The sequence below is a fragment of the Amphiura filiformis genome, chromosome 8, assembly GCF_039555335.1.
Source record: "Amphiura filiformis chromosome 8, Afil_fr2py, whole genome shotgun sequence".
Taxonomy (NCBI): domain Eukaryota; kingdom Metazoa; phylum Echinodermata; class Ophiuroidea; order Amphilepidida; family Amphiuridae; genus Amphiura; species Amphiura filiformis.
Genome location: NC_092635.1, coordinates 6104980 through 6132543, shown reverse-complemented (window position 1 = coordinate 6132543; position 27564 = coordinate 6104980). Strand labels below are relative to the sequence as shown.

General features: G+C 37.0%; 3 protein-coding genes across 4 annotated transcripts in view; 2 read left to right on the top strand and 1 right to left on the bottom strand.

The window, feature by feature from the left end:
* Positions 1-1864: 1864 nt before the first annotated feature.
* Positions 1865-14093, bottom strand: LOC140158547 (ubiquinol-cytochrome-c reductase complex assembly factor 1-like). Of its 2 annotated transcripts, XR_011859796.1 has the most exons (10): positions 13911-14093; positions 10990-11172; positions 10256-10366; positions 9362-9434; positions 9150-9207; positions 8424-8532; positions 6860-6937; positions 6243-6356; positions 4908-5586; positions 1865-4868 (listed from the first exon to the last, which is right to left on the bottom strand). XR_011859796.1 is itself a non-coding variant. In XM_072181669.1 (9 exons), exons 1-9 carry the CDS (start codon positions 14004-14006, stop codon positions 5419-5421), a joined length of 990 nt encoding a protein of 329 aa, XP_072037770.1. In that variant the 5' UTR covers positions 14007-14093; the 3' UTR covers positions 1865-5418. The 2 variants fall into 2 exon arrangements, 1 of the variants encoding a protein (XP_072037770.1); XM_072181669.1 differs by having other exon boundaries at positions 1865-5586.
* LOC140158439 (uncharacterized) lies at positions 3260-3931 on the top strand. The gene has a single exon (XM_072181530.1). The coding sequence runs from the start codon at positions 3260-3262 to the stop codon at positions 3929-3931; it is 672 nt and encodes a 223-aa protein (XP_072037631.1).
* Positions 14094-17092: 2999 nt separating the features above from the next.
* The window catches only part of LOC140158546 (NADH dehydrogenase [ubiquinone] flavoprotein 1, mitochondrial-like), a 54076-nt gene continuing 43604 nt past the window's right edge, over positions 17093-27564 (top strand). The window contains exon 1 of the mRNA XM_072181668.1: positions 17093-17267. Coding sequence (XP_072037769.1) covers positions 17225-17267 — 43 coding nt within the window. The 5' untranslated portion in view covers positions 17093-17224. The remainder of the gene's footprint in view (positions 17268-27564) is intronic.

Genomic DNA, 27564 nt, shown 5'->3' with positions numbered 1-27564 from the left:
AAGTTACAAGCATTTGATTAGGCTAAGAAAATTGGTAAACTGACCTACAAATTTATACTCGCTTTTAGCTATACGTAATACGCTCATTTGACCAGGCTGAGTTCACATAGTATACTCCTATATGAACTCAGCCTGATCGAATGAGCGTATTTCGTATAGCGAATACCGTATACCGTATACTTCTATGTGAACTCAGCCTAAGAGCCATTCTTTGCGTAGTACATTCGACGCAAATACTTGTCATCTGCTTGTTGCGTAGCCAAGTTGGCTCTCATGATCGAGAATTAGATATTTTGCCTATAGACATGCACAATAGAGTCCATTTATTGTGGAACATGTATATTGAGAGCCATTCCAAAACAGATTGGTACCAATGGCTGCTTTTAAAAGCATTTTTAACATATTTGTAACAAATGCAAACTGCACTTTTACAATAAATTATGTAGATGAGAGCAACAATGCAATTTGGCTATTTAGGGCTGCGAGCATTTATTTGCTTTCAGGTACAGAAATTTAAGAATAAAAATATACTTGTTTTACACACCTTGTTACACAACATTTTGGTACCAAAATGTTGGTACTGAAATGTTTGGTACATTTTGTCAGCTTTTCAAGTATTTCTACATATTGATAGAGAAATGCATAATGTATATAACCACAATGTGCCTTATCAAAATAATGAAAGTACTATCAATGTTTTAGCTAATAATATTTGTAATGTGATGAAGCACAATTGAGTTACATGTTTGTGAAATGGATGCTGAGAAATACTTGTAAATTTAAATTGATCAGTAATAATTCTGTATATTTGTATTACATTGAATCAGATTTAGTTTAAAACAATTGAGTGTTGTTACTAGCTGAGACTAGTAGTTTCAGCTACCAGAGTGAAATTGAAGACTGTAGCAGAAAAAGTACCAACTGTCAGTGGCGGCACCAGGAATTGTTTTTTGGGGGTGGGCAAAGTGATTTGGGGGGGGGGGGATTTTCATAATTTTGGGTTATTATTGGGAGAGCATGGGGGAGGGGGGCAAGAGTTCTGATGGGGGATTTTCCCCAATGTCCCCCTGGCACCGCCACTGCTAACTATTCAGATATAGTTCTATAAACAAATTGGTCCAATCATTTCAAATTGTTCATAGTCATAAAGCATCATGTTTTTAAACATCCCTGTACGAAATAAAATAACACAAGAACTCAGTGAAATGTCACAATATTTATACAAAAGAGTGAGGTTACTGACAAACAGTTCTTATTTAAACATTATGACCTATATTTTTAAGAACTAATTGCTTGCATTCAGAGCTATTCAGGTACTTCTTCCACTGCAGTCTTCAATAATAATTACTTGTTAAATGTTCAAATTATTAATAATGTACAATCTAGTTATGCTGTGACCAAAGTAATATAGATATTTTATTTTCGCCTTATTTTATAGTGAAGGTCTACTTGAATATTAGACCGAAAAATAAGAGGTTTGTCTCAGAAGACAGCACACACATAGCTTTTAAAATATTAATTTTAGTACAACAGCTTTGAGGACTTATTTGGTAGTCTGGGGTAAAATGTGCATACTGCTTTGCTGCATTTTCTTCTCAGACAAATCTTTTTCTTGGCTTTTATCAAAGTAAATTGTTGAATGTAAATAATTAATATTCATTTATGTGTGGATTGTAAAAAAAAAACAGATGAAGAAATAAAGTAATATATAGCAAAGGTAACAATTGATTGCGGACTTTTGAGTTCTTTATAAATAAATAGCCATTGCTATTCTATTTCTCCTAGAAATAATGTGCAAATTACATAAACAATTCAAATAGTTTCACACACTACATACTTCCTAGAATGAGTCTGTCCAACAAGATTTTCAAGTAGTCCATAGATATTTATTTGGTATAAATTATCATGCAAAATTTGACACCCAAATTGGTGACAGTGTGCTCATGCATCTCCTTATGTTATGAGATGAAGCAAAATCAGTCGGAAGTCAGAAATATTGATTTCCAGATATAGCAAAACAAAGGATATAATTTCTTTTGTTGCCAATTAAGTTGTTGCCAAACTAAGTTTGGAAACACCTCAACTGTTAATATCTGTTAAATTCGCCTGAGGACGAAGAAATTTTCAAAAAACAGAGATCCAAATACAAGAAAGAACTGAGAAAAACTCATATGAATTACATTCATGATAAAATGGATGGAAATTTTTATAACAACACAAAAGCCTTCTGGAAAATTGTGAAATCAAAGAGAGTTGATAACTCTGGTATCCCCCCATTGAAGCATCAAGAAATGACTACGGATGACAGCTTAGAAAAAGCAAACATTCTGAACAGTTATTTTAAGTCGGTTTATACAAAAGAAGATACCAACAACATCCCTGATCCTACTGGCGAAAGAGTTGAAGATATTCCACCTCTTCATATCAGTGTGAACGGCGTCCAGAAATTACTGGAGGAGTTAAACTCCAACAAAGCGTCTGGACCGGACCAGATACCTTCCAGAATCTTGAAGGAGTGTTCCACAGAGCTAGCGTCAATTTTGACTGCCATCTTTACTCAGAGCCTCCAAACAGGTGATCTACCGCTTGATTGGCTAACATCCCATATTACACCAGTCTTCAAAAAGGGAGACCGTAGTTCACCATCAAATTACAGACCAATCTCCTTGACGTCAATCTGTTGTAAAACAATGGAACACATTTTAACCAGTCATATTATGAAACATTTTGATCGTCATCAAGTTCTCACTGAATCACAACATGGGTTCAGAAAAAGGAGAGGATGTGATACGCAACTTGTCCTTACTACAACAGATATTGCTGAATCCATGGACAGGGGTCGTCAGGTCGATGCCATATTATTGGATTTCTCCAAGGCATTCGACTGAGTTCCACATAAGCGCCTTTTAAAAAAATTCCATCATTATGGAGTCACCGGGAATATACTTAAGTGGATTGATATCTTCCTAACCAAGAGGAAACAGTGTGTCGTCCTCGATGGTATTCAGTCTACTGCAGCAGAGGTAGATTCCAGCGTGCCACAGGGCACTGTTATTGGGCCGATGAGCTTCCTAGTTTTCATCAATGACTTGCCTAGCTGTGTGAGTGCTGGTACAAAGACCAGACTCTTTGCCGATGATGCATTCATCTATCAAGAGATCAACTCTGTAGAAGACCAGATCATCCTTCAAACAGATCTTGACGCAATATCTCGTTGGAGTCAAGACTGGCAGATGACCTTTAATACCGATGTTTCAAAATGAACTTCACAACCAAGAAAACCATCAAAATCTCCCCATACACATTGTGCCAAAAAACTCTTGAGGCAACACATTCTCATCCGTACCTTGGTCTGAAGTTTTGTGACAATCCACGCTGGAAAGAGCATATCTCTGAAGTCACAAACAGCTGTAAGAAGATCCTGGGTGTCATCAGAAGGAACTTCAAAGCTTGTCCTACATACATCAAGTCTCGCCTCTATTTGTCGCTCATTCAACCCAAACTGACTTATGGGTCGGCAGCTTGGATCCCTTCCACAAATGAAGAGAGACACCAGCTAGACATGATACAGAGGTCAGCTGCTAGGTTGTGCTACAACAACTACTCCAGAGAAGCAAGTGTTACGCAAATGCTCAACCAACTTGAATGGCCAAGTTTGGATACCTGTCGCCTTATTACCAGACTTAGCTTGATGTACAGAATTACACACAATCTCGCCGACATAGACTGGCAGGACCACCTCACCCGACCAACACGAATGACCAGACGACACCACCCATCTTCATACATGCAAATTAGAGTCAACTCAGCGACCTACGCAAACAGCTTTTTTCCATGGACAATTCCACACTGGAACGGACTGCCCCACGACATATTAGACATACCAGACTACAAAAACTTCAAGACCGCCGTTAGGGACTACCTCAATTAAATTTCGCCAAATCCAGTCTTAGGTCATTGGTTTGTACCAACTCTGATGCGATGCGGGTACCCGTTTATTCAGAGGATAACGTCTAGATCCAGATCCAGATCTTTGGAACTAAATGTTCAATCTCAATGGGGTTTTTCTGTAAAATGTAGGTTAACAAATGACTAATGCAATCATATAGAACAGTGAAAATTATATATGCCTGAATTCAGACTGATTTTGCTTGATCACACCACATATATTCCACTATTGTGCTTTACGATTGTAGAATAGTTACCCCGGGGGTATTTACCTAATTACCAGTCAGCATCATTTATTACTACACTTGCTGCTGAAACACTGTAAACACATAATACTTTTTTGGTACTTTGTACATGAAACACTTAATTTTTTTCAAAGTGGCATAAAAAGTACTGGCTCAACCTGTAATTGTGCCCAAAGATAACACCAGATACAGCTGAATTTTACAGTGGGGGCTCCAGTCAATATAAGAACTGGGGGAGAGATGCAAACTTTTAGGCACCTATAATTAGTTTTAACCAATGCACCTCCTGAAATTCAATTCCCCCTCTCCATTTTCCCCATGCCAATTCCTTGGCACCGTGCTTTAATATCAACTGTATTATGTATTTACAAAACTGTAAGTTGTCTGTCTGGAATACCATCTGCTTTGAGTGCACTGAACAATTTGGGAGTCAAGACTAATTCGTTGGCATAGTGCATGTTAGAATATGACCTTTGCTAGATCAACTGGCTCACGTTTTCTTTTTTATTAACCACTGATCAAAATGATCACAACACAAAGGCTATGGCATATCATAAATCGGAATAATAGAAACTAATGTGCACTATGTCAGCGAATACCCAACTTCTCTTATTTAGCACACTGGCAAGAAATAGATTAGTGAGCAGGAAATAGTTTAGTGAGCAGGCTTTGGCCCTTGGAAAATCTATATCTTAACTTTTATAATGGGTTGACCTAGGAAAATCTACATCTTAACTCTTATAATGGGTTGACTGTTCCGCAAGTTAATGTCCCAACATTTGGATCACTCTGATATAGCAATGATAATGAATTGTTATCCATCAGAAAGGAAGCTACTTTTGAAATTTGATTCACCTGATAAGATGAGAAAATATATAATTCAATAATACAGCACATAATCTGTCACAAAACATTCAAACATAATATTGAAGCATTTGCATAGCAAAGTATCCAATCATGAAGGCAATGTTACATTCCTAGTAACAGTTCTTTGTCATCACTTTCATTCAAAAATAATACAGTAAAACCTCATTATAACAAAATCGGATACAAGAAAAATCCTGTTATAAAGAAGTATTTTTCCAGAACCAAGATACAAAATTCTTTTGTTATTTATTGTTTTTACAACCCTGATATAACAAAATTTGGATATAAAGAACTAATTTCTCTGTCCCTGACAACTTCGTTATAATGAGTTTCCATTGTATATGAGGGTTTCTTTCAGTTAAGTCTTAATCTGTTCAACATCTACCAAAGGACTTAATTCTTCTTCAATCGTTTGAGCTTTCCTAGGCTCCTCCATACCAGCAGGAATGTCAGCGTTCAATGGAAGCCATTTCACTCTCCCAGTCTGTAAGAGCTGTTCAGAGCTGAGTGTATCTAAGTACTGCATCTGTGGGAGAGAAATTTATAAATGTTTGTTATAAATGTTTGTTTTGAAGCATCTTTTTCTTTTACATTATACTTACATACACATTCAAGCTATACAGGAAATCAAATGCATGTTATTTCAATTTAAGGCCTGCATGCCAGTGTCCAAATTACAAATTGAGGTTTGACTTGTCATTTGGCTAGTCACTTTCTGGTCAAGTGAGGAGAAAACATCATCAAAAAACCATCAACTAGTACTGTTAGCTACTGTTTATAGTATTCAGCAGGGTCCATCAGCCATGTCCAACTGCTTTTTCTGATTAGAATTATTAAATAAAAAGAACTGGGTCACCCAATGCTATGCAGCTTGATCAACTAATGAGGTGCCGATGTGATGGTGACATGATTCTATTAGCCAATCAGAACCCCACTTCCGTATTTACGCTATAAACAATGCCAAATCGGCAGACCACTAAAGAACTTTGCAAAAAACTACAGTATGATACTAACAAAATGCTCACTTTTAAACAATGAAGAGTGACTCTGGCCAGCAATTTTACTACCACATTTATTGACACATTTTATAGGAATGAAACTCATAATTTGATTTTACATACATCCTTGCACAAAGTAATTTTCATCATTAAATGTTGAACATTGATTCAGTCACACACATACCTGTTGTCTCACATATTCCACCATAAGAGCCACCTGCCTAGGGTCATCGCACTGTTTAACAAAGAATGTCCTCCACAAAGCTGCTGCCATAGTACGATCATCAGAAAGAAGTCCCTGTAACAAATATCAGAATTTATATATGATTTCTGTCAAATCCTGACTTGTTAATCTTCCACCAAAATGAAAAAATAAATATTAGCCTGCCTGACTGTCTATGTCAGATGATTCAGATTATATCATTTCAAATTGTGGCCCAAAGGCCAAATAAAAGACATAAAATACATATGAAATGTGCTTGACCACATACATATAAAAATACAATCAAATTACAAAGTACCAGAGAGGGAAATGAATTGCACATGATGCTAAAACCAATTGAATACATATTAAAATCAAATCCAAAAAAGTTTACTGTTTCACACACACACCCCCACCCCTGCATACAATAACAAAGAAAAGAAAAGAGAAAGAAAGATAAGGCAACCTGTGCCAGGTTCAACCTATTCCTAGTAAACATAAAAACTGACTCATTAACTGTAATGAATCTGCTTCTCACTTCTGGTTGGATCTGAGCCACTAAACAATATGAAAGTTATATTTTTGTAAATAATACTTACCTCATCGTAAGCAAAGAGGGCAGCTTGGAACTGATACAGCATTTGTTTGAGGCCTTCTTTTGTTTTTACACTTGATATCTGTGAGAGGAAGGAAGATAGAAATACACCATGAAACATGAATGTGTGTTATGAAAAGTAACAAAGAGGTTAAAGATTACAATACAATATTCAAATGACATCCAGCGAAAAAGATTTGTAAACACTCAAGGCCCGAATTGAGCACTTCATGGGGATTCCCAGATATTATGTTTACACTTGGGTAATCAAACAGCTCAAGTTGCATAGTATTTTGTGATTTGTTAATATTTGTTACATTTCTTTACTAAACATGGAATAAATGAATATATCGTCAGTCCGTATTCCATAGTGGCGTATAGTGGGCGCCATGAATAAACAACTTTTCGAGAAAATCGGGTTTGAAGAAATGCCAATTTAAAATCGAGTTGTGTAAATCAGACATTCATTATATTTTGTAAATGATGTGAAATTTCTGTAGTAAACTAAATAGATTTTATTGTTATATATTTTTCAAAAGAAATAAATACATACTATTGCTGGCAAACTGAAAATAAAACTATACGTCACTATGGAAAACAAACAAAACGCAATACCCGAACCTAACGTTAACCGACGCCACCTCGGTCGCCGTGTAATCCCTATGGCGTTACTTTTTCGTCGTTCAGTATTCCATAGTGGCGTATAGGTCCGATACGATATGTACGCCACTATGACATACGATGTTTTTCATTTTGCCGATATTTCATAATTATAAAATGTGTATAAAAAGTGGCGTATGGTCGATATGCCACTATGGAATACAAAAAATGCCACTTTGTAACTATACATACATTTAATTAATTAATTACTAATTAATTAGCTAATTATGACTGATGAGACTTAGAAAAATGAAAGAGAACATCATTAAAAACATATGTGCCAATTTTCAAAAAAATGACCAAAAATCACTATACGCCACTATGGAATACAGCCGACGATATGTAATTAAAATGAATTGTTTCATCTACAAGGCTTAAATTCTGTGTGAACCAGGAGCCATTTGTGACATGATCAAGGGGAATGAGTCACATGTCGACCCTGGTCGAAAATGAGTTTTGTGTGTATTTCTAAAGGGGACGTTTAGAGCATTCAGAAATTGAAAACCCCTTGTCTTTTCTTTGCAAAGTTACATCAATTCATCAATCGCTGAAAACAAAAGAATTTCAACGCTTTCTTTGCCAATATCTCAAAATCAATATTAGCAACATCCGACTCATTTCCCCTGACCAGAAAGTGGCTCCTGTTACATCATTACTGCTGATCAGGAGACACATAAGCGGCTCTAAGTTGAGTCAGTAAGTAATAGTTAATTCAATAAGCATTTCACTAAATTTCTGATACATTTGGCATATGCTGATTATTCAATACACTGGTAAGTTAAATTTTGAATAGCTTCTGATAAGTTTCCAACAGTGCCTTGACAGTAACTAATCTTGGAGCCACTCTTTAACAGTAAGTGGCTCCGGATTGAATCCAATTTAATGTTTACAACTGTCTCAATACATACCCCCATGGCTTTACTTCTAGCTTCCACATCATGCCATAGACAAAACACTAAATAGTGAATTATATATTTGCCTTCTCTACCCTCCTGTCTCAGTCTAACCATGGACATCCTGCAAGACAATACATAATAATAGAGGTTGTGCATAATGACATGATTGCAATCTACCACGACAGTTCGTCTCACACACATAACAAAATGCACTACCATCAAATAAGTTGATGACAACATTTGATGGAATGTACTGCACTGCACCATGATTACGGTGAAGGATACCAGTTCAAATCCTTTGTTTGGAGCCAATCGATAAAAGCATGCAGGGCTCTATACACACAATTAAACACATATCACAAAATAATTCAAATCTGATAAGATTGAGAGGACCAGTCCTTGAAATAGCTATTGTTATCATGACAAATCCCTGACAACTAACCACTCCCTTGTATTACACCAATTCATACTGGCAACATTGTTGCATTATTTGAAATGCAACGCCATTATTACCAGAGAGATTACCAAAGAGATGTCTGTTTGTTTCAAAAAATGATCCAAATCTCTACTTAGTACTACATGTAGGTCTTATTTTTTTCAATTAAATTTTGAAGTCTGTTATATCTGTTTGGGATGTGTGGGGAGGGGGTAATCAGTTAATACAAGAGAACTGACCAAGACACAGAAAGATAGACAGTCAGACAGACAAACAGACAGACACAAATTATGTTTTCTTACCATATATGTAATTCTGTGACTAAGAACCATGAAAATAGTGTATCATCCATATTGCACGCTGTGGAGGGAAAAAACAAAACATGTTTGTCAATTCTTGCAACAGAGGCTTAGGACAACAGAATTAACAAAACAACAAAGGGAAGGGACTGATTATCAAGAATTTGCTGTCATTTGTTTATCTTAGTTTCTGAACAACAGAGATGAACTTTTACCTTTGAAAAATTTCTGGACATCGATGTCATCTACACATGAGATGTACAGATTTTGTGCCGCACCTCTCATTTTCTGTGGACAAATAAATAAATAAATGTTCTTTTGAAAGGCAATATTACACTGGTCATAACTGGTCTGATAGGTTTGAAGCAATCAATATACAGACTATAATTGAGTCACTTTTATGTGACCAACAGTAAAAAACAAGTAAACCTTTTTCAATCACAACCTCTTTTTTTTACAGAAAATGTTACAAACAATCAAATAGGCTGCAGGGTTGAGCATAAACCTGAGAATCAAGGTTTATATTAAACAGGTACCCATGCTTTTGTTACCCTGTGGTTGCAAGTTTTGGCTCCTGGTGTGTCCAATATTTTAAACTACACACTATAGGACCATGAGCCATCTTTGGGTCCAGGAGCTTTAGGATTTTAGGCGCTAGCGCCCTAAAAGCAACCTTTTTTCAAATTTTTTTACGCTTTTTCAATTTTTTGCCTTTTTCTTTGCTAATTGTTTTACCGCCCCTTCCTTTTTGCCGCCCTGTTTTTGCCACCCGTCTTCTTCCGCCGCCCTTCGCTTTTTGCCACCCCTACTTTGACCCGGGGCTGGCACCCCAAAGCCCCCCCAAAATACGTGCATGATGCCTTTAAAAGCAAGATCTGTCATCATTTCAACAACATATTTTAATTAAATATGTTGATTATTGTTGCTGTAGAACAGCTTTATATGCTACTGTTTATAATTCTGCTGTTTTGTTTATTTATAAATTTGTGTTACTGTTCTTTTCTTGTTTTTTATTTATTTGGGTTTTTTTCTTTATACATACACATACACAATGCAATACCTCAACATGTTTTAACTGTCTTATGCAACCTTCTGCCTAAAATACTTACAAATCTGTTATATCTTAGTTTCCATATAATGCCCATATACTCCAGTCCTTTTACAAAAGCTGACGAATCTGTATCATCTGTTCTTGAAATTGCTCCTTGTTTAATCTGAGCCTGTGTAAAAGAAACACATGATTGGTGAAATTAATTTTAAGAGCAATTATTAACATTCTGGGAAAGCTGAAGTACTTAGGTCATATTGTCAGGAAACATGGAGGTGAAAAACAACTTTTGCAAGGGGCTATGGAAGGACCGACAAGGAAGAGGACGTCCACCAATATCTTGGGACTAATGACGTGAAGCTGGAATGAAAGGTGCAACGCACTTGGCATCAGATGGAGTGAGATGGCGTACTCTTGTGAAGACCACAGCAGTGCTACACAGCACCACCTGACATACAGACAGAGTACATTCTGGCAGGTTTTGTCACACAAACATGGATCAATGTAGGTCAGTATGTATATATGTTGTCGTTGACAAATTATTGCAACTTCAACCATTTGTATAAATTATTTTTTAAATATCAAAACATCACTCACATATTTTCTTAGCTGGTTTGTCTTTCTGTCTGTCCATTTAAATCAAATTCATTAATTTTGAACAGAAGTGTAGTATGAGAAATTTGATTGGGGGACACTGTACCTGATTGAAGACTGAAGAGACACCAATCATTCATTCAATTGATTAGGGGGACATACCCTCATGATGCTACGCTACTGCTGCTTTATTTAACTTACTTGTGATGAAGCTGATGATGACAAATGTTTCACATAGTTAACTCCTTGGACAGAATGAGTTCCACACAAACATCTGGTTTGAGGTAGTAATCGTTTATTCTTCTGTTCATTTTCACCAAATGACTGTTTATTCCACTCCAACTGTCTTGTACTAAAGGCTACACTTTGTACTCCAAGAGGAATCTGGGTTGAAAAATAGTACACATAATAATCTTTGTCTGCATCATTCATATTCACATACTAGGTCTCAACAGGCTGCCTGCCTTGTGTGATTTTTATTATCATTGCCATTGTTGTATTCAGTGTCCGAAATAAGGAAAATATGCAGGTTGTCCCGAGGACAACTAAAGCATTAATTCTGCTTGTCCTCAAAACATTTTGGTTGTCCCCAAAACATAAGTCATATTTTTGAGTGCAAAGAATCCAAATAGTGGTTGCCCAGGGGATAAGTACATAGCTCCCAGTGATTTTTGGACAAGAGGACAAGAGGATAAGTGCTTATTTCGAACTGGTTGTATTTCATATTATGATTTTATATTTCAGCATGCTTCTTTCTTTTATAAATGAACATGCTATATTGTCACATGGTGTGATCTTTGCAAAATCAGCCTGGAGTTGGTCGTATTCAATTGGTCGTATTCAATTTTGAGTTTCTTATACATGTAGGAGTAACAAGCATTTAAAAACCCCATTGAAATTGAACAACCAGTTCAAAAGATGTGAGCAATTACAGAGTTTCCAAAACAATAGGAAACAAACATGCAAAATGAAATTTCCTTTGTTGTCTATTTTTCAAAATCAACATTTCTGACTTCTGACTGATTTTGCTTGATCACATCACACATTGTGATAATACCTCAAAATTGTCAGTTAATTTTACAAGGATTCATCACAGTTAGATGACAATAAAAACATACATGCAGCCTTTTGAAATATATGACAGTGATGTGGACAACATGATGAAGAACAAGTACGTATACGGTACGGTACAATGTATGTAGTTTTATTGGTTCGATCATGGAGGTATATAAATAAATGGAGAATGATCCAGCCAAGCCTCTTTTGTACTACGTTGGTTATGACCAATTATTGTTGAATAGGCAATTTCAGGTTTATATTGATTATGCTAAGCTGATTACATTGTGAAGTCTGTTTCACTGGCCATTGATTTCAATGGGGTAAAATGAAGTTTATACTTATTGGAAATTAAGTGCTCATGTTTCATAAAATTTTGATATCAAAATCTCATTTTCGCCAAAAATTGAGTGCTTAAATTGCATCAAGAAATCAGTCTTTTTAAAAAAAGAAACACCTTATCTGTTGTCATCTTGTGACTCCCTACATTTTGGTCATGAAAAATTGAATTATGACTTTTTTTTCCAAAAAGTTATGACCCCCGTATATTTGGAACCCCTCCCTCCAAAGAAAATGATAGCCTCCTGATAATATTAATAATCATTTACGCCTAACTACTGATAATTATTTATTATACAATGAGAAGTTTAATGATGATGATTTAGGAGGCCTATACGATTTCATGACAATAGGCCTACAGAATTAAAAGTTTAAAAAAAAATAACATGACATATCCGTCATGGCACTCAATCAATTTGACCAAGCTTCAACCAAAATCACGATTATCATACACTAAACTATGAGAAACTGTTTAAACAAAGTATATAGGGCCTATAATGCATTATGTAAATCAATTTCTCTCTAGAAAAGATTGTCTGATCATCACTTTTGCTTGAATTCGAAGTACTTCCGGTAAATTTTGCTCATTTCAGTAACTCAAATGGCCCAAATTGGCCCAACATAATTGTTTCACAATCGGAAGGTAAAAACGTTTTGCTTTCATTTGCACTATATTTGAACTCCCTCAGACCCCCTTAAAAGCTTGATATATGAACATGAAAACTAAGTATATTTGTCAAGTTACGGCACAACTAGTGTAGAAAACAGTTTCATAACTTGAGAACAGAACATCCGAATTTCTTCGGGTTTTCATACGATCATACATTGAAACTATAAGCTATCAAAACTGGTGACTTTGAACTAGCTGATTGACTAGCTGACGTCATTATACAGTCTCTTTTACAAGGCTTCCGCATGCGGGTCAATGTAGGGTCAATTCCTATGAGGAAATTTTGGGAGTGACAATCAATGAACCATGGTAGAGGCTCATAACCATCGTGGATATCAATAGCTTGGCTGAAGTGGCTGGTCAATTCAAGTTTGGTGACTCATTGAATAGAGGTAACGGGATAATCTCCACTTAGGAGATTAGAATTCTGGCGATCATTCTCCATTTATTTATATACCTCCATGGTTCGATCAAGCATTGAAATTCTTTCAACTTTTGTACTGGATCATTCAAGCATGCTCAACACATTTTTCAATGTTTACTGTGTGTGCCTCTCTGGCCCTGGTCGAAGTTAGCGTGATGCGTTGAGTAATGATGTCTTGCTGGCTATACAGATGAGATGAGATGAGAAGTAAAAATGGATACTTATCATATGCCATAGCATAGTAGTCTATGGCTAGTGCCGTACTATTACGCTGACTTTCGTATTCAGCGAGGAGGACAATTTCGACCTCCTCGTTTGTTTACAAACAGAGAGGTAGACAAAGGCCTGTCAAAACTGAACTGCTTTTCCAAATACTCAAGTATCAAAAGGATGGTCCACAATAAATAGAGTGATTCACGCAACATGAATAGGGATTAAAAAACTGTGAAGTAGGACCATGTGCTTCTTTTGTCCAATTTGCCATCAAGATTTCGAATGGAAACAGTTCAGACCCAGAACACGATCATGTCAGAAAATACAGAAATTAATATTTTGTTCTGAGATAGATTATTCTGACTAGCAAAAAGCAACAAGACAAGTATGAAGTAAGTAAGCTTACGCAATTTAACTCACCTTTACAGTATTATTTAATCTCAACCATGACAAATACGAAGAGGCGATGTGTCTTGAGGTAGATGACATTATTTTACACGATCTGTAGGCAAACATTGCAAACCCTTTCCTCAAAATCGACCCTAAAAAACATATACCCCCGGCATATACCACCGAGCAGACCGCAGTGCAAAATTCGGAAGCTTTACCCATACGTAAGTACAGAGCACAGGGCTCATATTCAATGTTTTGTAATAATGTTCATTCTACAGTCGCTCAGACATCTATCTTGCATTATTCGTTAATGCCAAAATAAATTCCATGTTCAGATGTATTTGGGGCCGGGAAGGGGTAAAACATTTAGGGGAAATATCATTTGAATGAATGAATGAATGAATGAATGAATGAGTGAATGAATGAATGGATGAATGAATGAATGAATAGTTGAATACCGTAAAACTTTATGGGGTAACTTTTCAGAGTTTTTAAACCACTGCTTCCCAACAAAACCAATGCCTATTTCTAATTAACTGTTATTAAAAGACTTATTATTTAAGACATTATAAGCTCCTTTCTACTTGAAGTTGAAAATGTTTTTTTATATAATCTTAAGGATGCCCTAGGTGTTAAAAATAGCCTGACCAAAGTTACCTCTAATTTGGGGTAACTTTGGTCACGGGAGTAGGCCTACAGGTGGTGGTGTATGACGTGCAGTCCCTAAATTCAGTAAATTTTCATCGTCAACCGTGTAATTGAATGGGATTATTTTGAAATTTTAAAACGCTTGAAATATCACAAACAAATAGGCCTAGCCTATGTTGATAAATAATATAAATACAAGCTAAAACCGTTGGGGTTCGATAATGAACCCCACAAAACTAACCGAGTAGGCCTAGGCCTATATGGAAAATGCCATACGGCCGGGCGGTTTCACGAGTTGCCGGCTCGATCATGTCATCCGCCGCCTGGGGAGTATGAAGAAAAAGTAGATGAGCAAGTTGTTTTTGTGACATTTGTCTTGCAAAATTAATCAAGCAAGGGCGTAAATCGGGTGGGGACAGGGGACACGTCCCCTCATTTTTCAAAGTGGGGGACACAATATCAAATGTCCCCCCACATTTCTTTGGTCCCCACCCCAAAAAAAAAAGGGAAAGGAGAGAAGAGAAAGGGAGAAAAGGAGAAAAATAGAAGAGAAAGGGAGAAAAAGAGAGAAAAAAGAGAAGAGAAAAGGGAGAAAAAGAGAAGGAAAAAATGTTAAATTGCACGTAATGAGTAGGCTACCCCTTATTATTTTGGGCATTGCTTGAAGGCGGGTCCTCGGCCCAAAAGCCTGTAGGCCTACTGCGGGCCCGTCGATATGCAGGGCCCGTCACATTTTATCACCAAAGTCAGTTTTAAGACGGATTCAATGCTGACTTCAACATCAATCCATGCATGCTTTAGTAATAATTCCGAATCTCAAATCTCAAGTAAAATTTTGCAAATTGAGTTTGGTCCCTTTTTTTAATATTTTTTTTTATGATAACAGTGTAAAAATTATGCACCAATGGCTTCAATTCGGTCTTCATTTTGCAAAAATTTCCAACGTCTCAGGGCGGAACATCTCCCCTCAGACACCCCCCTGCGTATACATAAACAAGTGGTCGCTTTCGCTTCTGTTTTAGTGAATACTTGTCCACAAGTTAGGCCGTCAGTTCACAATTTTTCAGCTGTTTCAAGCTAAAATTTTACACAATAATAGTGCCAAAATGGTCCACCAAATGGCTTCAATTAGGTCTTCATTTTGCAAAAGTTTTTACTTCTCAGGGGGAACATCCCCTCAGACACCCCCTGCGTATACATAAACAAGTGGTCGCTTTCGCTTCTGTTTTAGTGAAGACTTGTCCACAAGTTAGGCCGTCATTTCACAATTTTTCAGCTGTTTCAAGCTAAACTGTTACACAATAATAGTGCCAAAATGGTCCACCAAACCACCAAATGGCTTCAATTAGGTCTTCATTTTGCAAAACTTCTTACTTCTGAGGGGGTAACTTCCCCCCTCAGACACCCCCCTGCCTATACATAAACAAGTGGTCGCTTTCGCTTCTGTTTGAGTGAAGACTTGTCCACGAATCGCTTATTAGGCCGTCATTTCACAATTTTTCAGCTGTTTCAAGCTAAAATTTTACACAATAATAGTGCCAAAATGGTCCACCAAATGGCTTCAAGTAGGTCTTTATTTTGCAAACGTTTTTTACTTCTGAGGGGGGCACATCCCCTCAGACACCCCCCTACGTCGCGGAGGCGCGACGTGCGGCGCTGTCGCGCCGAAGTAGGAATAACTAATAATTTTCATGTGTCCCCCCCACTTTCAAAAATGGATTTACGCCCCTGTAATCAAGCACACATCCTTGTTCACAAATATCGATTTTTATTGTGGGAAAAATCGGTACAAAAATGCTCATTTTTGGTCAAAAATCCGATATTATTTCATCAATTCGAGGAAATAGGACATGAGAGACTAATAGTTTCCAATTTCTTAAAAAATGGACACCAAAAATTACTAAAAACAATATTTCTACTTGAAGTTGAAAATGTTTTTTAAATCTTAAGGATGCCCTAGGTGTTAAAAATAGCCTGACCAAATAATTTGGAAATAGGCCTATGACCATCATGTGTTGAAAAAAATAATTTGACCGACCGAAATTACCTAAATAACGTTATTTGGGGGATTGCCGTGCTGGGGGCATTTAACGGTGATGTACGGCCACATTGACCCCCATTTTTTAACTCCCTCTCACCCAATGACCTCTTGTTTTGAACTCCCTCCCACCCAATGGCCAGGGCCCAATCATGACCCCATTATTATTGGGAAATTTTTGATAATCTCTCAGTGACCCCGTTTTTTCATAATTTTTCTTCAAATTTGAAAAATTTTGATGAATTTTTGCATCTACTTTATATTTTGACCCAAATTTTTTCCCACTCACTGATGACCCCCTTTTGGAAAGACCTCCTTTTTAGGTGCATATGAATTTGTAAACGCTCATTGTTCATTGAATTTACAACCAGGCGAAACTATAGGCCCCTGGAAGCTCCTAGTAACTTTTCGCACGTTTGCACAATGATCATTGAGAATATTGGTCATTGCTCATTGAAAATAAAGATAAACAAAAACGGATGGAATGAGACTAACCATTTGGTAATTTTATCTTATGCGCCCTGTGTAAAGTTGATTTCGGGTCAGCACCTAATTTTGCACTGGTTATGTAGTCTTAGAACTTGTAAAAGGCCTACAAATTCCTTCACACAAACCTGCTGAGTGAAAAATCAAGTGCCTTTAACAAGCAGCAGAGATGGCAATGTCTTCAAGACTTTCAACATTGCTACGAAATTATGGTAAGTTGATGTAATTTCGCCTTGAAATGTAAATAAAAATGTGAATTGATCATTATCATCAGTCGACATCATCATGCTCCAGTGCCGTACTATTACGCTGACTTTCGTATTCGGCGAGGAGGACGATTTCGACCTCCTGGTTTGTTTACAAACAGAGAGGTAGACAAAAAACCGTTCCGCTTGTCCAAACACTCAAGTATCAGAAGGATGGTCCACAATAGCGTGATTCACGTAACCTGAACCAATGTGATTCTGCCAGAAAATCGATATATTGAAAATAAATTGGGCGCTCTATCATGTCTATTGGGTGTAACAGTGTGGTATTCACAGTACGTCGTCTTAAAGCAAGATAGCACACCACTCAATCCTTCCGCATTTGGTGTAACCCTTGGTAGTTTCATTAAAAAAAAGGTCGATAGTGCAAACAAGTTGGGTGTCCCTTGGGAGCAACATAATTAGCCACGATTATTTATTATCATTGAACTAAAAGATATGCAATTGATTAATCTTCAGAATATCACAAAATGCATGGTGAATCCCAAATCTGGTTAAAAGTTTGGCTCCCGAAACTAATCCGCGTGCAGCAGAATGGCCCAAATTTTGGATATGTTATAGAGTAAGGGACCGTTCACAAACACTTGTGGGGGGGCCTGATGCAAAAAGGGGGGGCCCTGAAAATTTTTTGACCCTCCTAAGGGGGGCCCTGAAAAAATGACCACAAATTTTTCTGGGAAAATTGAGTTTATATGCTTTTCTATGGGGTCAGGGTCGGATCCAGGAATTTTTGATGAAGGGGGCGCCTTTTGGTCGACGACGTAAAAAATATGTTAAAGGGGGTTACCCCCTCGAAAACTCAACGGTTTTGGCCCATTGTTTGCTTTTCATGGCCGAATTTGTTCCTTTTTTTTTAATTTCTTACAATTTTTGTATTTTTAAGTTACGGCGCCTTTGATAGTCAAAAATAGAGGGGCGCTGCTGCGCCCCTAAATCCGCCCTGGGGTTGACCGATAATTTTCATGTCAAAAAGGGGGGCCCTGAAATTTTTGAGGTCTGTAAAGGGGGGGCCCCGAAAAATGTTCGCGATAAATTTTTTTTGCATCAGTCCCCCCCCTTACAAGTGTTTGTGAACGGTCCCTAAAGTATAAGGTAAAAATATAGATAGGAAGAAAAATCAACGAAAATACAAAAGAAATCAAAATGAAGGGACCATCTTGGATTAAACTTCGTTAAATCACGTTAAATTATGGTTTCTGGTCTAGATGCGCTCTGTAGGGACACACGAGGGTTCAGAGGTGAAACCCGCCCCTTAGATGTCAGCAGAATGGCCCAAATTTTGGATATGTTATAGAGTATAGTATAAGGTAAAAATATAGATAGGAAGGAAAATCAACGGAAGTACAAAAGAAATCAAAATGAAGGGACCATCTTGGATTAAAATTAGTTGAATTATGGTTTCTGGTCTTTGCGTGCTCTGTATGGACACACGAGGGTTCAGAGGTCAAATGCGCCCCTTAGATGTCAGCAGAATGGCCCAAATTTGGGATATGTTATAGAGTAAAGTATAAGGTAAAAATATAGATAGGAAGAAAAATCAACGAAAATACAAAAGAAATCAAAATGAAGGGACCATCTTGTGATAAAATTAGTTAAATCACGTTAAATTATGGTTTCTGGTCTAGATGCGCTCTGTAGGGACTCACGAGGGTTCAGAGGTGAAATCCGCCCCTTAGATGTCAGCAGAATGGCCCAAATTTTGGATATGTTATAGAGTATAGTATAAGGTAAAAATATAGATAGGAAGGAAAATCAACGGAAGTACAAAAGAAATCAAAATGAAGGACCATCTTGGATTAAAATTGTTGAATTATGGTTTCTGGTCTTTGCGTGCTCTGTATGGACACACGAGGGTTCAGAGGTCAAATGCGCCCTTAGATGTCAGCAGAATGGCCCAAATTTGGGATATGTTATAGAGTAAAGTATAAGGTAAAAATATAGATAGGAAGAAAAATCAACGAAAATACAAAAGAAATCAAAATGAAGGGACCATCTTGGATTAAAATTCGTTGAATTATGGTTTCTGGTCTAGATGCGCTCTGTAGGGACTCACGAGGGTTCAGAGGTGAAATCCGCCCCTTAGATGTCAGCAGAATGGCCCAAATTTTGGATATGTTATAGAGTATAGTATAAGGTAAAAATATAGATAGGAAGGAAAATCAACGGAAGTACAAAAGAAATCAAAATGAAGGGACCATCTTGGATTAAAATTTGAATTATGGTTTCTGGTCTTTGCGTGCTCTGTATGGACACACGAGGGTTCAGAGGTCAAATGCGCCCCTTAGATGTCAGCAGAATGGCCCAAATTTGGGATATGTTATAGAGTAAAGTATAAGGTAAAAATATAGATAGGAAGAAAAATCAACGAAAATACAAAAGAAATCAAAATGAAGGGACCATCTTGGATTAAAATTCGTTAAATCACGTTAAATTATGGTTTCTGGTCTAGATGGGCTCTGTAGGGACTCACGAGGGTTCAGAGGTGAAATCCGCCCCTTAGATGTCAGCAGAATGGCCCAAATTTTGGATATGTTATAGAGTATAGTATAAGGTAAAAATATAGATAGGAAGGAAAATCAACGGAAGTACAAAAGAAATCAAAATGAAGGGACCATCTTGGATTAAAATTGTTGAATTATGGTTTCTGGTCTTTTGCGTGCTCTGTATGGACACACGAGGGTTCAGAGGTCAAATGGCGCCCCTTAGATGTCAGCAGAATGGCCCAAATTTGGGATATGTTATAGAGTAAAGTATAAGGTAAAAATATAGATAGGAAGAAAAATCAACGAAAATACAAAAGAAATCAAAATGAAGGGACCATCTTGGATTAAAATTCGTTAAATCACGTTAAATTATGGTTTCTGGTCTAGATGCGCTCTGTAGGGACTCACGAGGGTTCAGAGGTGAAATCCGCCCCTTAGATGTCAGCAGAATGGCCCAAATTTTGGATATGTTATAGAGTATAGTATAAGGTAAAAATATAGATAGGAAGGAAAATCAACGGAAGTACAAAAGAAATCAAAATGAAGGGACCATCTTGGATTAAAATTGATTTGAATTATGGTTTCTGGTCTTCGTGCGTTTCTGTATGGACACACGAGGGTTCAGAGGTCAAATGCGCCCCTTAGATGTCAGCAGAATGGCCCAAATTTGGGATATGTTATAGAGTAAAGTATAAGGTAAAAATATAGATAGGAAGAAAAATCAACGAAAATACAAAAGAAATCAAAATGAAGGGACCATCTTGGATTAAAATTAGTTAAATCACGTTAAATTATGGTTTCTGGTCTAGATGCGCTCTGTAGGGACTCACGAGGGTTCAGAGGTGAAATCCGCCCCTTAGATGTCAGCAGAATGGCCCAAATTTTGGATATGTTATAGAGTATAGTATAAGGTAAAAATATAGATAGGAAGGAAAATCAACGGAAGTACAAAAGAAATCAAAATGAAGGGACCATCTTGGATTAAAATTCGTTGAATTATGGTTTCTGGTCTTTGCGTGCTCTGTATGGACACACGAGGGTTCAGAGGTCAAATGCGCCCCTTAGATGTCAGCAGAATGGCCCAAATTTGGGATATGTTATAGAGTAAAGTATAAGGTAAAAATATAGATAGGAAGAAAAATCAACGAAAATACAAAAGAAATCAAAATGAAGGGACCATCTTGGATTAAAATTCGTTAAATCACGTTAAATTATGGTTTCTGGTCTAGATGCGCTCTGTAGGGACTCACGAGGGTTCAGAGGTGAAATCCGCCCCTTAGATGTCAGCAGAATGGCCCAAATTTTGGATATGTTATAGAGTATAGTATAAGGTAAAAATATAGATAGGAAGGAAAATCAACGGAAGTACAAAAGAAATCAAAATGAAGGGACCATCTTGGATTAAAATTAGATTTGAATTATGGTTTCTGGTCTTTATGCGCTCTGTATGGACACACGAGGGTTCAGAGGTCAAATGCGCCCCTTAGATGTCAGCAGAATGGCCCAAATTTGGGATATGTTATAGAGTAAAGTATAAGGTAAAAATATAGATAGGAAGAAAAATCAACGAAAATACAAAAGAAATCAAAATGAAGGGACCATCTTGGATTAAAATTCGTTAAATCACGTTAAATTATGGTTTCTGGTCTAGATGCGCTCTGTAGGGACTCACGAGGGTTCAGAGGTGAAATCCGCCCCTTAGATGTCAGCAGAATGGCCCAAATTTTGGATATGTTATAGAGTATAGTATAAGGTAAAAATATAGATAGGAAGGAAAATCAACGGAAGTACAAAAGAAATCAAAATGAAGGGACCATCTTGGATTAAAATTAGTTGAATTATGGTTTCTGGTCTTTTGCGTGCTCTGTATGGACACACGAGGGTTCAGAGGTCAAATGCGCCCTTAGATGTCAGCAGAATGGCCCAAATTTGGGATATGTTATAGAGTAAAGTATAAGGTAAAAATATAGATAGGAAGAAAAATCAACGAAAATACAAAAGAAATCAAAATGAAGGGACCATCTTGGATTAAAATTCGTTAAATCACGTTAAATTATGGTTTCTGGTCTAGATGCGCTCTGTAGGGACTCACGAGGGTTCAGAGGTGAAATCCGCCCTTAGATGTCAGCAGAATGGCCCAAATTTTGGATATGTTATAGAGTATAGTATAAGGTAAAAATATAGATAGGAAGGAAAATCAACGGAAAGTACAAAAGAAATCGGAAGGAGGCGTATCATTAAGAAAAAAAATAGTTGAATTATGGTTTCTGGTCTTTGCGTGCTCTGTATGGACACACGAGGGTTCAGAGGTCAAATGCGCCCCTTAGATGTCAGCAGAATGGCCCAAATTTGGGATATGTTATAGAGTAAAGTATAAGGTAAAAATATAGATAGGAAGAAAAATCAACGAAAATACAAAAGAAATCAAAATGAAGGGACCATCTTGGATTAAAATTAGTTAAATCACGTTAAATTATGGTTTCTGGTCTAGATGCGCTCTGTAGGGACTCACGAGGGTTCAGAGGTGAAATCCGCCCCTTAGATGTCAGCAGAATGGCCCAAATTTTGGATATGTTATAGAGTATAGTATAAGGTAAAAATATAGATAGGAAGGAAAATCAACGGAAGTACAAAAGAAATCAAAATGAAGGGACCATCTTGGATTAAAATTAGTTGAATTATGGTTTCTGGTCTTTTGCGTTCTGTATGGACACACGAGGGTTCAGAGGTCAAATGCGCCCCTTAGATGTCAGCAGAATGGCCCAAATTTGGGATATGTTATAGAGTAAAGTATAAGGTAAAAATATAGATAGGAAGAAAAATCAACGAAAATACAAAAGAAATCAAAATGAAGGGACCATCTTGCATTAAAATTCGTTAAATCACGTTAAATTATGGTTTCTGGTCTAGATGCGCTCTGTAGGGACTCACGAGGGTTCAGAGGTGAAATCCGCCCCTTAGATGTCAGCAGAATGGCCCAAATTTTGGATATGTTATAGAGTATAGTATAAGGTAAAAATATAGATAGGAAGGAAAATCAACGGAAGTACAAAAGAAATCAAAATGAAGGGACCATCTTGGATTAAAATTGATTTGAATTATGGTTTCTGGTCTTTATGCGTGCTCTGTATGGACACACGAGGGTTCAGAGGTCAAATGCGCCCTTAGATGTCAGCAGAATGGCCCAAATTTGGGATATGTTATAGAGTAAAGTATAAGGTAAAAATATAGATAGGAAGAAAAATCAACGAAAATACAAAAAGAAATCAAAATGAAGGGACCATCTTGGATTAAAATTCGTTAAATCACGTTAAATTATGGTTTCTGGTCTAGATGCGCTCTGTAGGGACTCACGAGGGTTCAGAGGTGAAATCCGCCCCTTAGATGTCAGCAGAATGGCCCAAATTTTGGATATGTTATAGAGTATAGTATAAGGTAAAAATATAGATAGGAAGGAAAATCAACGGAAGTACAAAAGAAATCAAAATGAAGGGACCATCTTGGATTAAAATTATTTGAATTATGGTTTCTGGTCTTTATGCGTGCTCTGTATGGACACACGAGGGTTCAGAGGTAAAATGCGACCCTTAGATGTCAGCAGAATGGCCCAAATTTGGGATATGTTATAGAGTAAAGTATAAGGTAAAAATATAGATAGGAAGAAAAATCAACGAAAATACAAAAGAAATCAAAATGAAGGGACCATCTTGGATTAAAATTGCGTTAAATCACGTTAAATTATGGTTTCTGGTCTAGATGCGCTCTGTAGGGACTCACGAGGGTTCAGAGGTGAAATCCGCCCCTTAGATGTCAGCAGAATGGCCCAAATTTTGGATATGTTATAGAGTATAGTATAAGGTAAAAATATAGATAGGAAGGAAAATCAACGGAAGTACAAAAGAAATCAAAATGAAGGGACCATCTTGGATTAAAATTAGATTTGAATTATGGTTTCTGGTCTTTGCGTGCTCTGTATGGACACACGAGGGTTCAGAGGTCAAATCCGCCCCTTAGATGTCAGCAGAATGGCCCAAATTTGGGATATGTTATAGAGTAAAGTATAAGGTAAAAATATAGATAGGAAGAAAAATCAACGAAAATACAAAAGAAATCAAAATGAAGGGACCATCTTGGATTAAAATTCGTTAAATCACGTTAAATTATGGTTTCTGGTCTAGATGCGCTCTGTAGGGACTCACGAGGGTTCAGAGGTGAAATCCGCCCCTTAGATGTCAGCAGAATGGCCCAAATTTTGGATATGTTATAGAGTATAGTATAAGGTAAAAATATAGATAGGAAGGAAAATCAACGGAAGTACAAAAGAAATCAAAATGAAGGGACCATCTTGGATTAAAATTAGATTTGAATTATGGTTTCTGGTCTTTGCGTGCTCTGTATGGACACACGAGGGTTCAGAGGTCAAATGCGCCCCTTAGATGTCAGCAGAATGGCCCAAATTTGGGATATGTTATAGAGTAAAGTATAAGGTAAAAATATAGATAGGAAGAAAAATCAACGAAAATACAAAAGAAATCAAAATGAAGGGACCATCTTGGATTAAAATTAGTTAAATCACGTTAAATTATGGTTTCTGGTCTAGATGCGCTCTGTAGGGACTCACGAGGGTTCAGAGGTGAAATCCGCCCCTTAGATGTCAGCAGAATGGCCCAAATTTTGGATATGTTATAGAGTATAGTATAAGGTAAAAATATAGATAGGAAGGAAAATCAACGGAAGTACAAAAGAAATCAAAATGAAGGGACCATCTTGGATTAAAATTAGTTGAATTATGGTTTCTGGTCTTTGCGTGCTCTGTATGGACACACGAGGGTTCAGAGGTCAAATGCGCCCTTAGATGTCAGCAGAATGGCCCAAATTTGGGATATGTTATAGAGTAAAGTATAAGGTAAAAATATAGATAGGAAGAAAAATCAACGAAAATACAAAAGAAATCAAAATGAAGGGACCATCTTGGATTAAAATTGTTAAATCACGTTAAATTATGGTTTCTGGTCTAGATGCGCTCTGTAGGGACTCACGAGGGTTCAGAGGTGAAATCCGCCCCTTAGATGTCAGCAGAATGGCCCAAATTTTGGATATGTTATAGAGTATAGTATAAGGTAAAAATATAGATAGGAAGGAAAATCAACGGAAGTACAAAAGAAATCAACATGATGGGACCATCTTGGATTAAATCTCGTTGAATTATGGTTTCTGGTCTTTGCGTGCTCTGTATGGACACACGAGGGTTCAGAGGTCAAATGCGCTCCTTAGATGTCAGCAGAATGGCCCAAATTTGGGATATGTTATAGAGTAAAGTATAAGGTAAAAATATAGATAGGAAGAAAAATCAACGAAAATACAAAAGAAATCAAAATGAAGGGACCATCTTGGATTAAAATTCGTTAAATCACGTTAAATTATGGTTTCTGGTCTAGATGCGCTCTGTAGGGACTCACGAGGGTTCAGAGGTGAAATGCGCCCCTTAGATGTCAGCAGAATGGCCCAAATTTTGGATATGTTATAGAGTATAGTATAAGGTAAAAATATAGATAGGAAGGAAAATCAACGGAAGTACAAAAGAAATCAAAATGAAGGGACCATCTTGGATTAAAATTAGATTTGAATTATGGTTTCTGGTCTTTGCGTGCTCTGTATGGACACACGAGGGTTCAGAGGTCAAATGCGCCCCTTAGATGTCAGCAGAATGGCCCAAATTTGGGATATGTTATAGAGTAAAGTATAAGGTAAAAATATAGATAGGAAGAAAAATCAACGAAAATACAAAAGAAATCAAAATGAAGGGACCATCTTGGATTAAAATTCGTTAAATCACGTTAAATTATGGTTTCTGGTCTAGATGCGCTCTGTAGGGACTCACGAGGGTTCAGAGGTGAAATCCGCCCCTTAGATGTCAGCAGAATGGCCCAAATTTTGGATATGTTATAGAGTATAGTATAAGGTAAAAATATAGATAGGAAGGAAAATCAACGGAAGTACAAAAGAAATCAAAATGAAGGGACCATCTTGGATTAAAATTGATTTGAATTATGGTTTCTGGTCTTTATGCGTGCTCTGTATGGACACACGAGGGTTCAGAGGTCAAATCGCCCTTAGATGTCAGCAGAATGGCCCAAATTTGGGATATGTTATAGAGTAAAGTATAAGGTAAAAATATAGATAGGAAGAAAAATCAACGAAAATACAAAAGAAATCAAAATGAAGGGACCATCTTGGATTAAAATTCGTTAAATCACGTTAAATTATGGTTTCTGGTCTAGATGCGCTCTGTAGGGACTCACGAGGGTTCAGAGGTGAAATCCGCCCCTTAGATGTCAGCAGAATGGCCCAAATTTTGGATATGTTATAGAGTATAGTATAAGGTAAAAATATAGATAGGAAGGAAAATCAACGGAAGTACAAAAGAAATCAAAATGAAGGGACCATCTTGGATTAAAATTGTTGAATTATGGTTTCTGGTCTTTGCGTGCTCTGTATGGACACACGAGGGTTCAGAGGTCAAATCGCCCTTAGATGTCAGCAGAATGGCCCAAATTTGGGATATGTTATAGAGTAAAGTATAAGGTAAAAATATAGATAGGAAGAAAAATCAACGAAAATACAAAAGAAATCAAAATGAAGGGACCATCTTGGATTAAAATTTGTTAAATCACGTTAAATTATGGTTTCTGGTCTAGATGCGCTCTGTAGGGACTCACGAGGGTTCAGAGGTGAAATCCGCCCCTTAGATGTCAGCAGAATGGCCCAAATTTTGGATATGTTATAGAGTATAGTATAAGGTAAAAATATAGATAGGAAGGAAAATCAACGGAAGTACAAAAGAAATCAAAATGAAGGGACCATCTTGGATTAAAATTTGTTGAATTATGGTTTCTGGTCTTTGCGTGCTCTGTATGGACACACGAGGGTTCAGAGGTCAAATGCGCCCTTAGATGTCAGCAGAATGGCCCAAATTTGGGATATGTTATAGAGTAAAGTATAAGGTAAAAATATAGATAGGAAGAAAAAATCAACGAAAATACAAAAGAAATCAAAATGAAGGGACCATCTTGGATTAAAATTGTTAAATCACGTTAAATTATGGTTTCTGGTCTAGATGCGCTCTGTAGGGACTCACGAGGGTTCAGAGGTGAAACCGCCCTTAGATGTCAGCAGAATGGCCCAAATTTTGGATATGTTATAGAGTATAGTATAAGGTAAAAATATAGATAGGAAGGAAAATCAACGGAAGTACAAAAGAAATCAAAATGAAGGACCATCTTGGATTAAAATTGATTTGAATTATGGTTTCTGGTCTTTTGCGTGCTCTGTATGGACACACGAGGGTTCAGAGGTCAAATGCGCCCTTAGATGTCAGCAGAATGGCCCAAATTTGGGATATGTTATAGAGTAAAGTATAAGGTAAAAATATAGATAGGAAGAAAAATCAACGAAAATACAAAAGAAATCAAAATGAAGGGACCATCTTGGATTAAAATTAGTTAAATCACGTTAAATTATGGTTTCTGGTCTAGATGCGCTCTGTAGGGACTCACGAGGGTTCAGAGGTGAAATCCCCCTTAGATGTCAGCAGAATGGCCCAAATTTTGGATATGTTATAGAGTATAGTATAAGGTAAAAATATAGATAGGAAGGAAAATCAACGGAAGTACAAAAGAAATCAAAATGAAGGGACCATCTTGGATTAAAATTAGTTGAATTATGGTTTCTGGTCTTTGCGCGCTCTGCCTGACGACACA

Excerpts from the sequence above, each read along its gene's own strand:
- LOC140158439 (XM_072181530.1), top strand. The coding sequence starts at position 3,260 with ATGAACTTCACAACCAAGAAAACCATCAAAATCTCCCCATACACATTG.
- LOC140158547 (XM_072181669.1), bottom strand. The coding sequence starts at position 14,006 with ATGTTTGCCTACAGATCGTGTAAAATAATGTCATCTACCTCAAGACAC. Across the intron at positions 11,173-13,910 it reads GATTAAATAATACTGTAAAG|ATTCCTCTTGGAGTACAAAG; the intron begins GTGAGTTAAATT and ends TTTTCAACCCAG. Across the intron at positions 10,367-10,989 it reads CATCATCAGCTTCATCACAA|GCTCAGATTAAACAAGGAGC; the intron begins GTAAGTTAAATA and ends TCTTTTACACAG.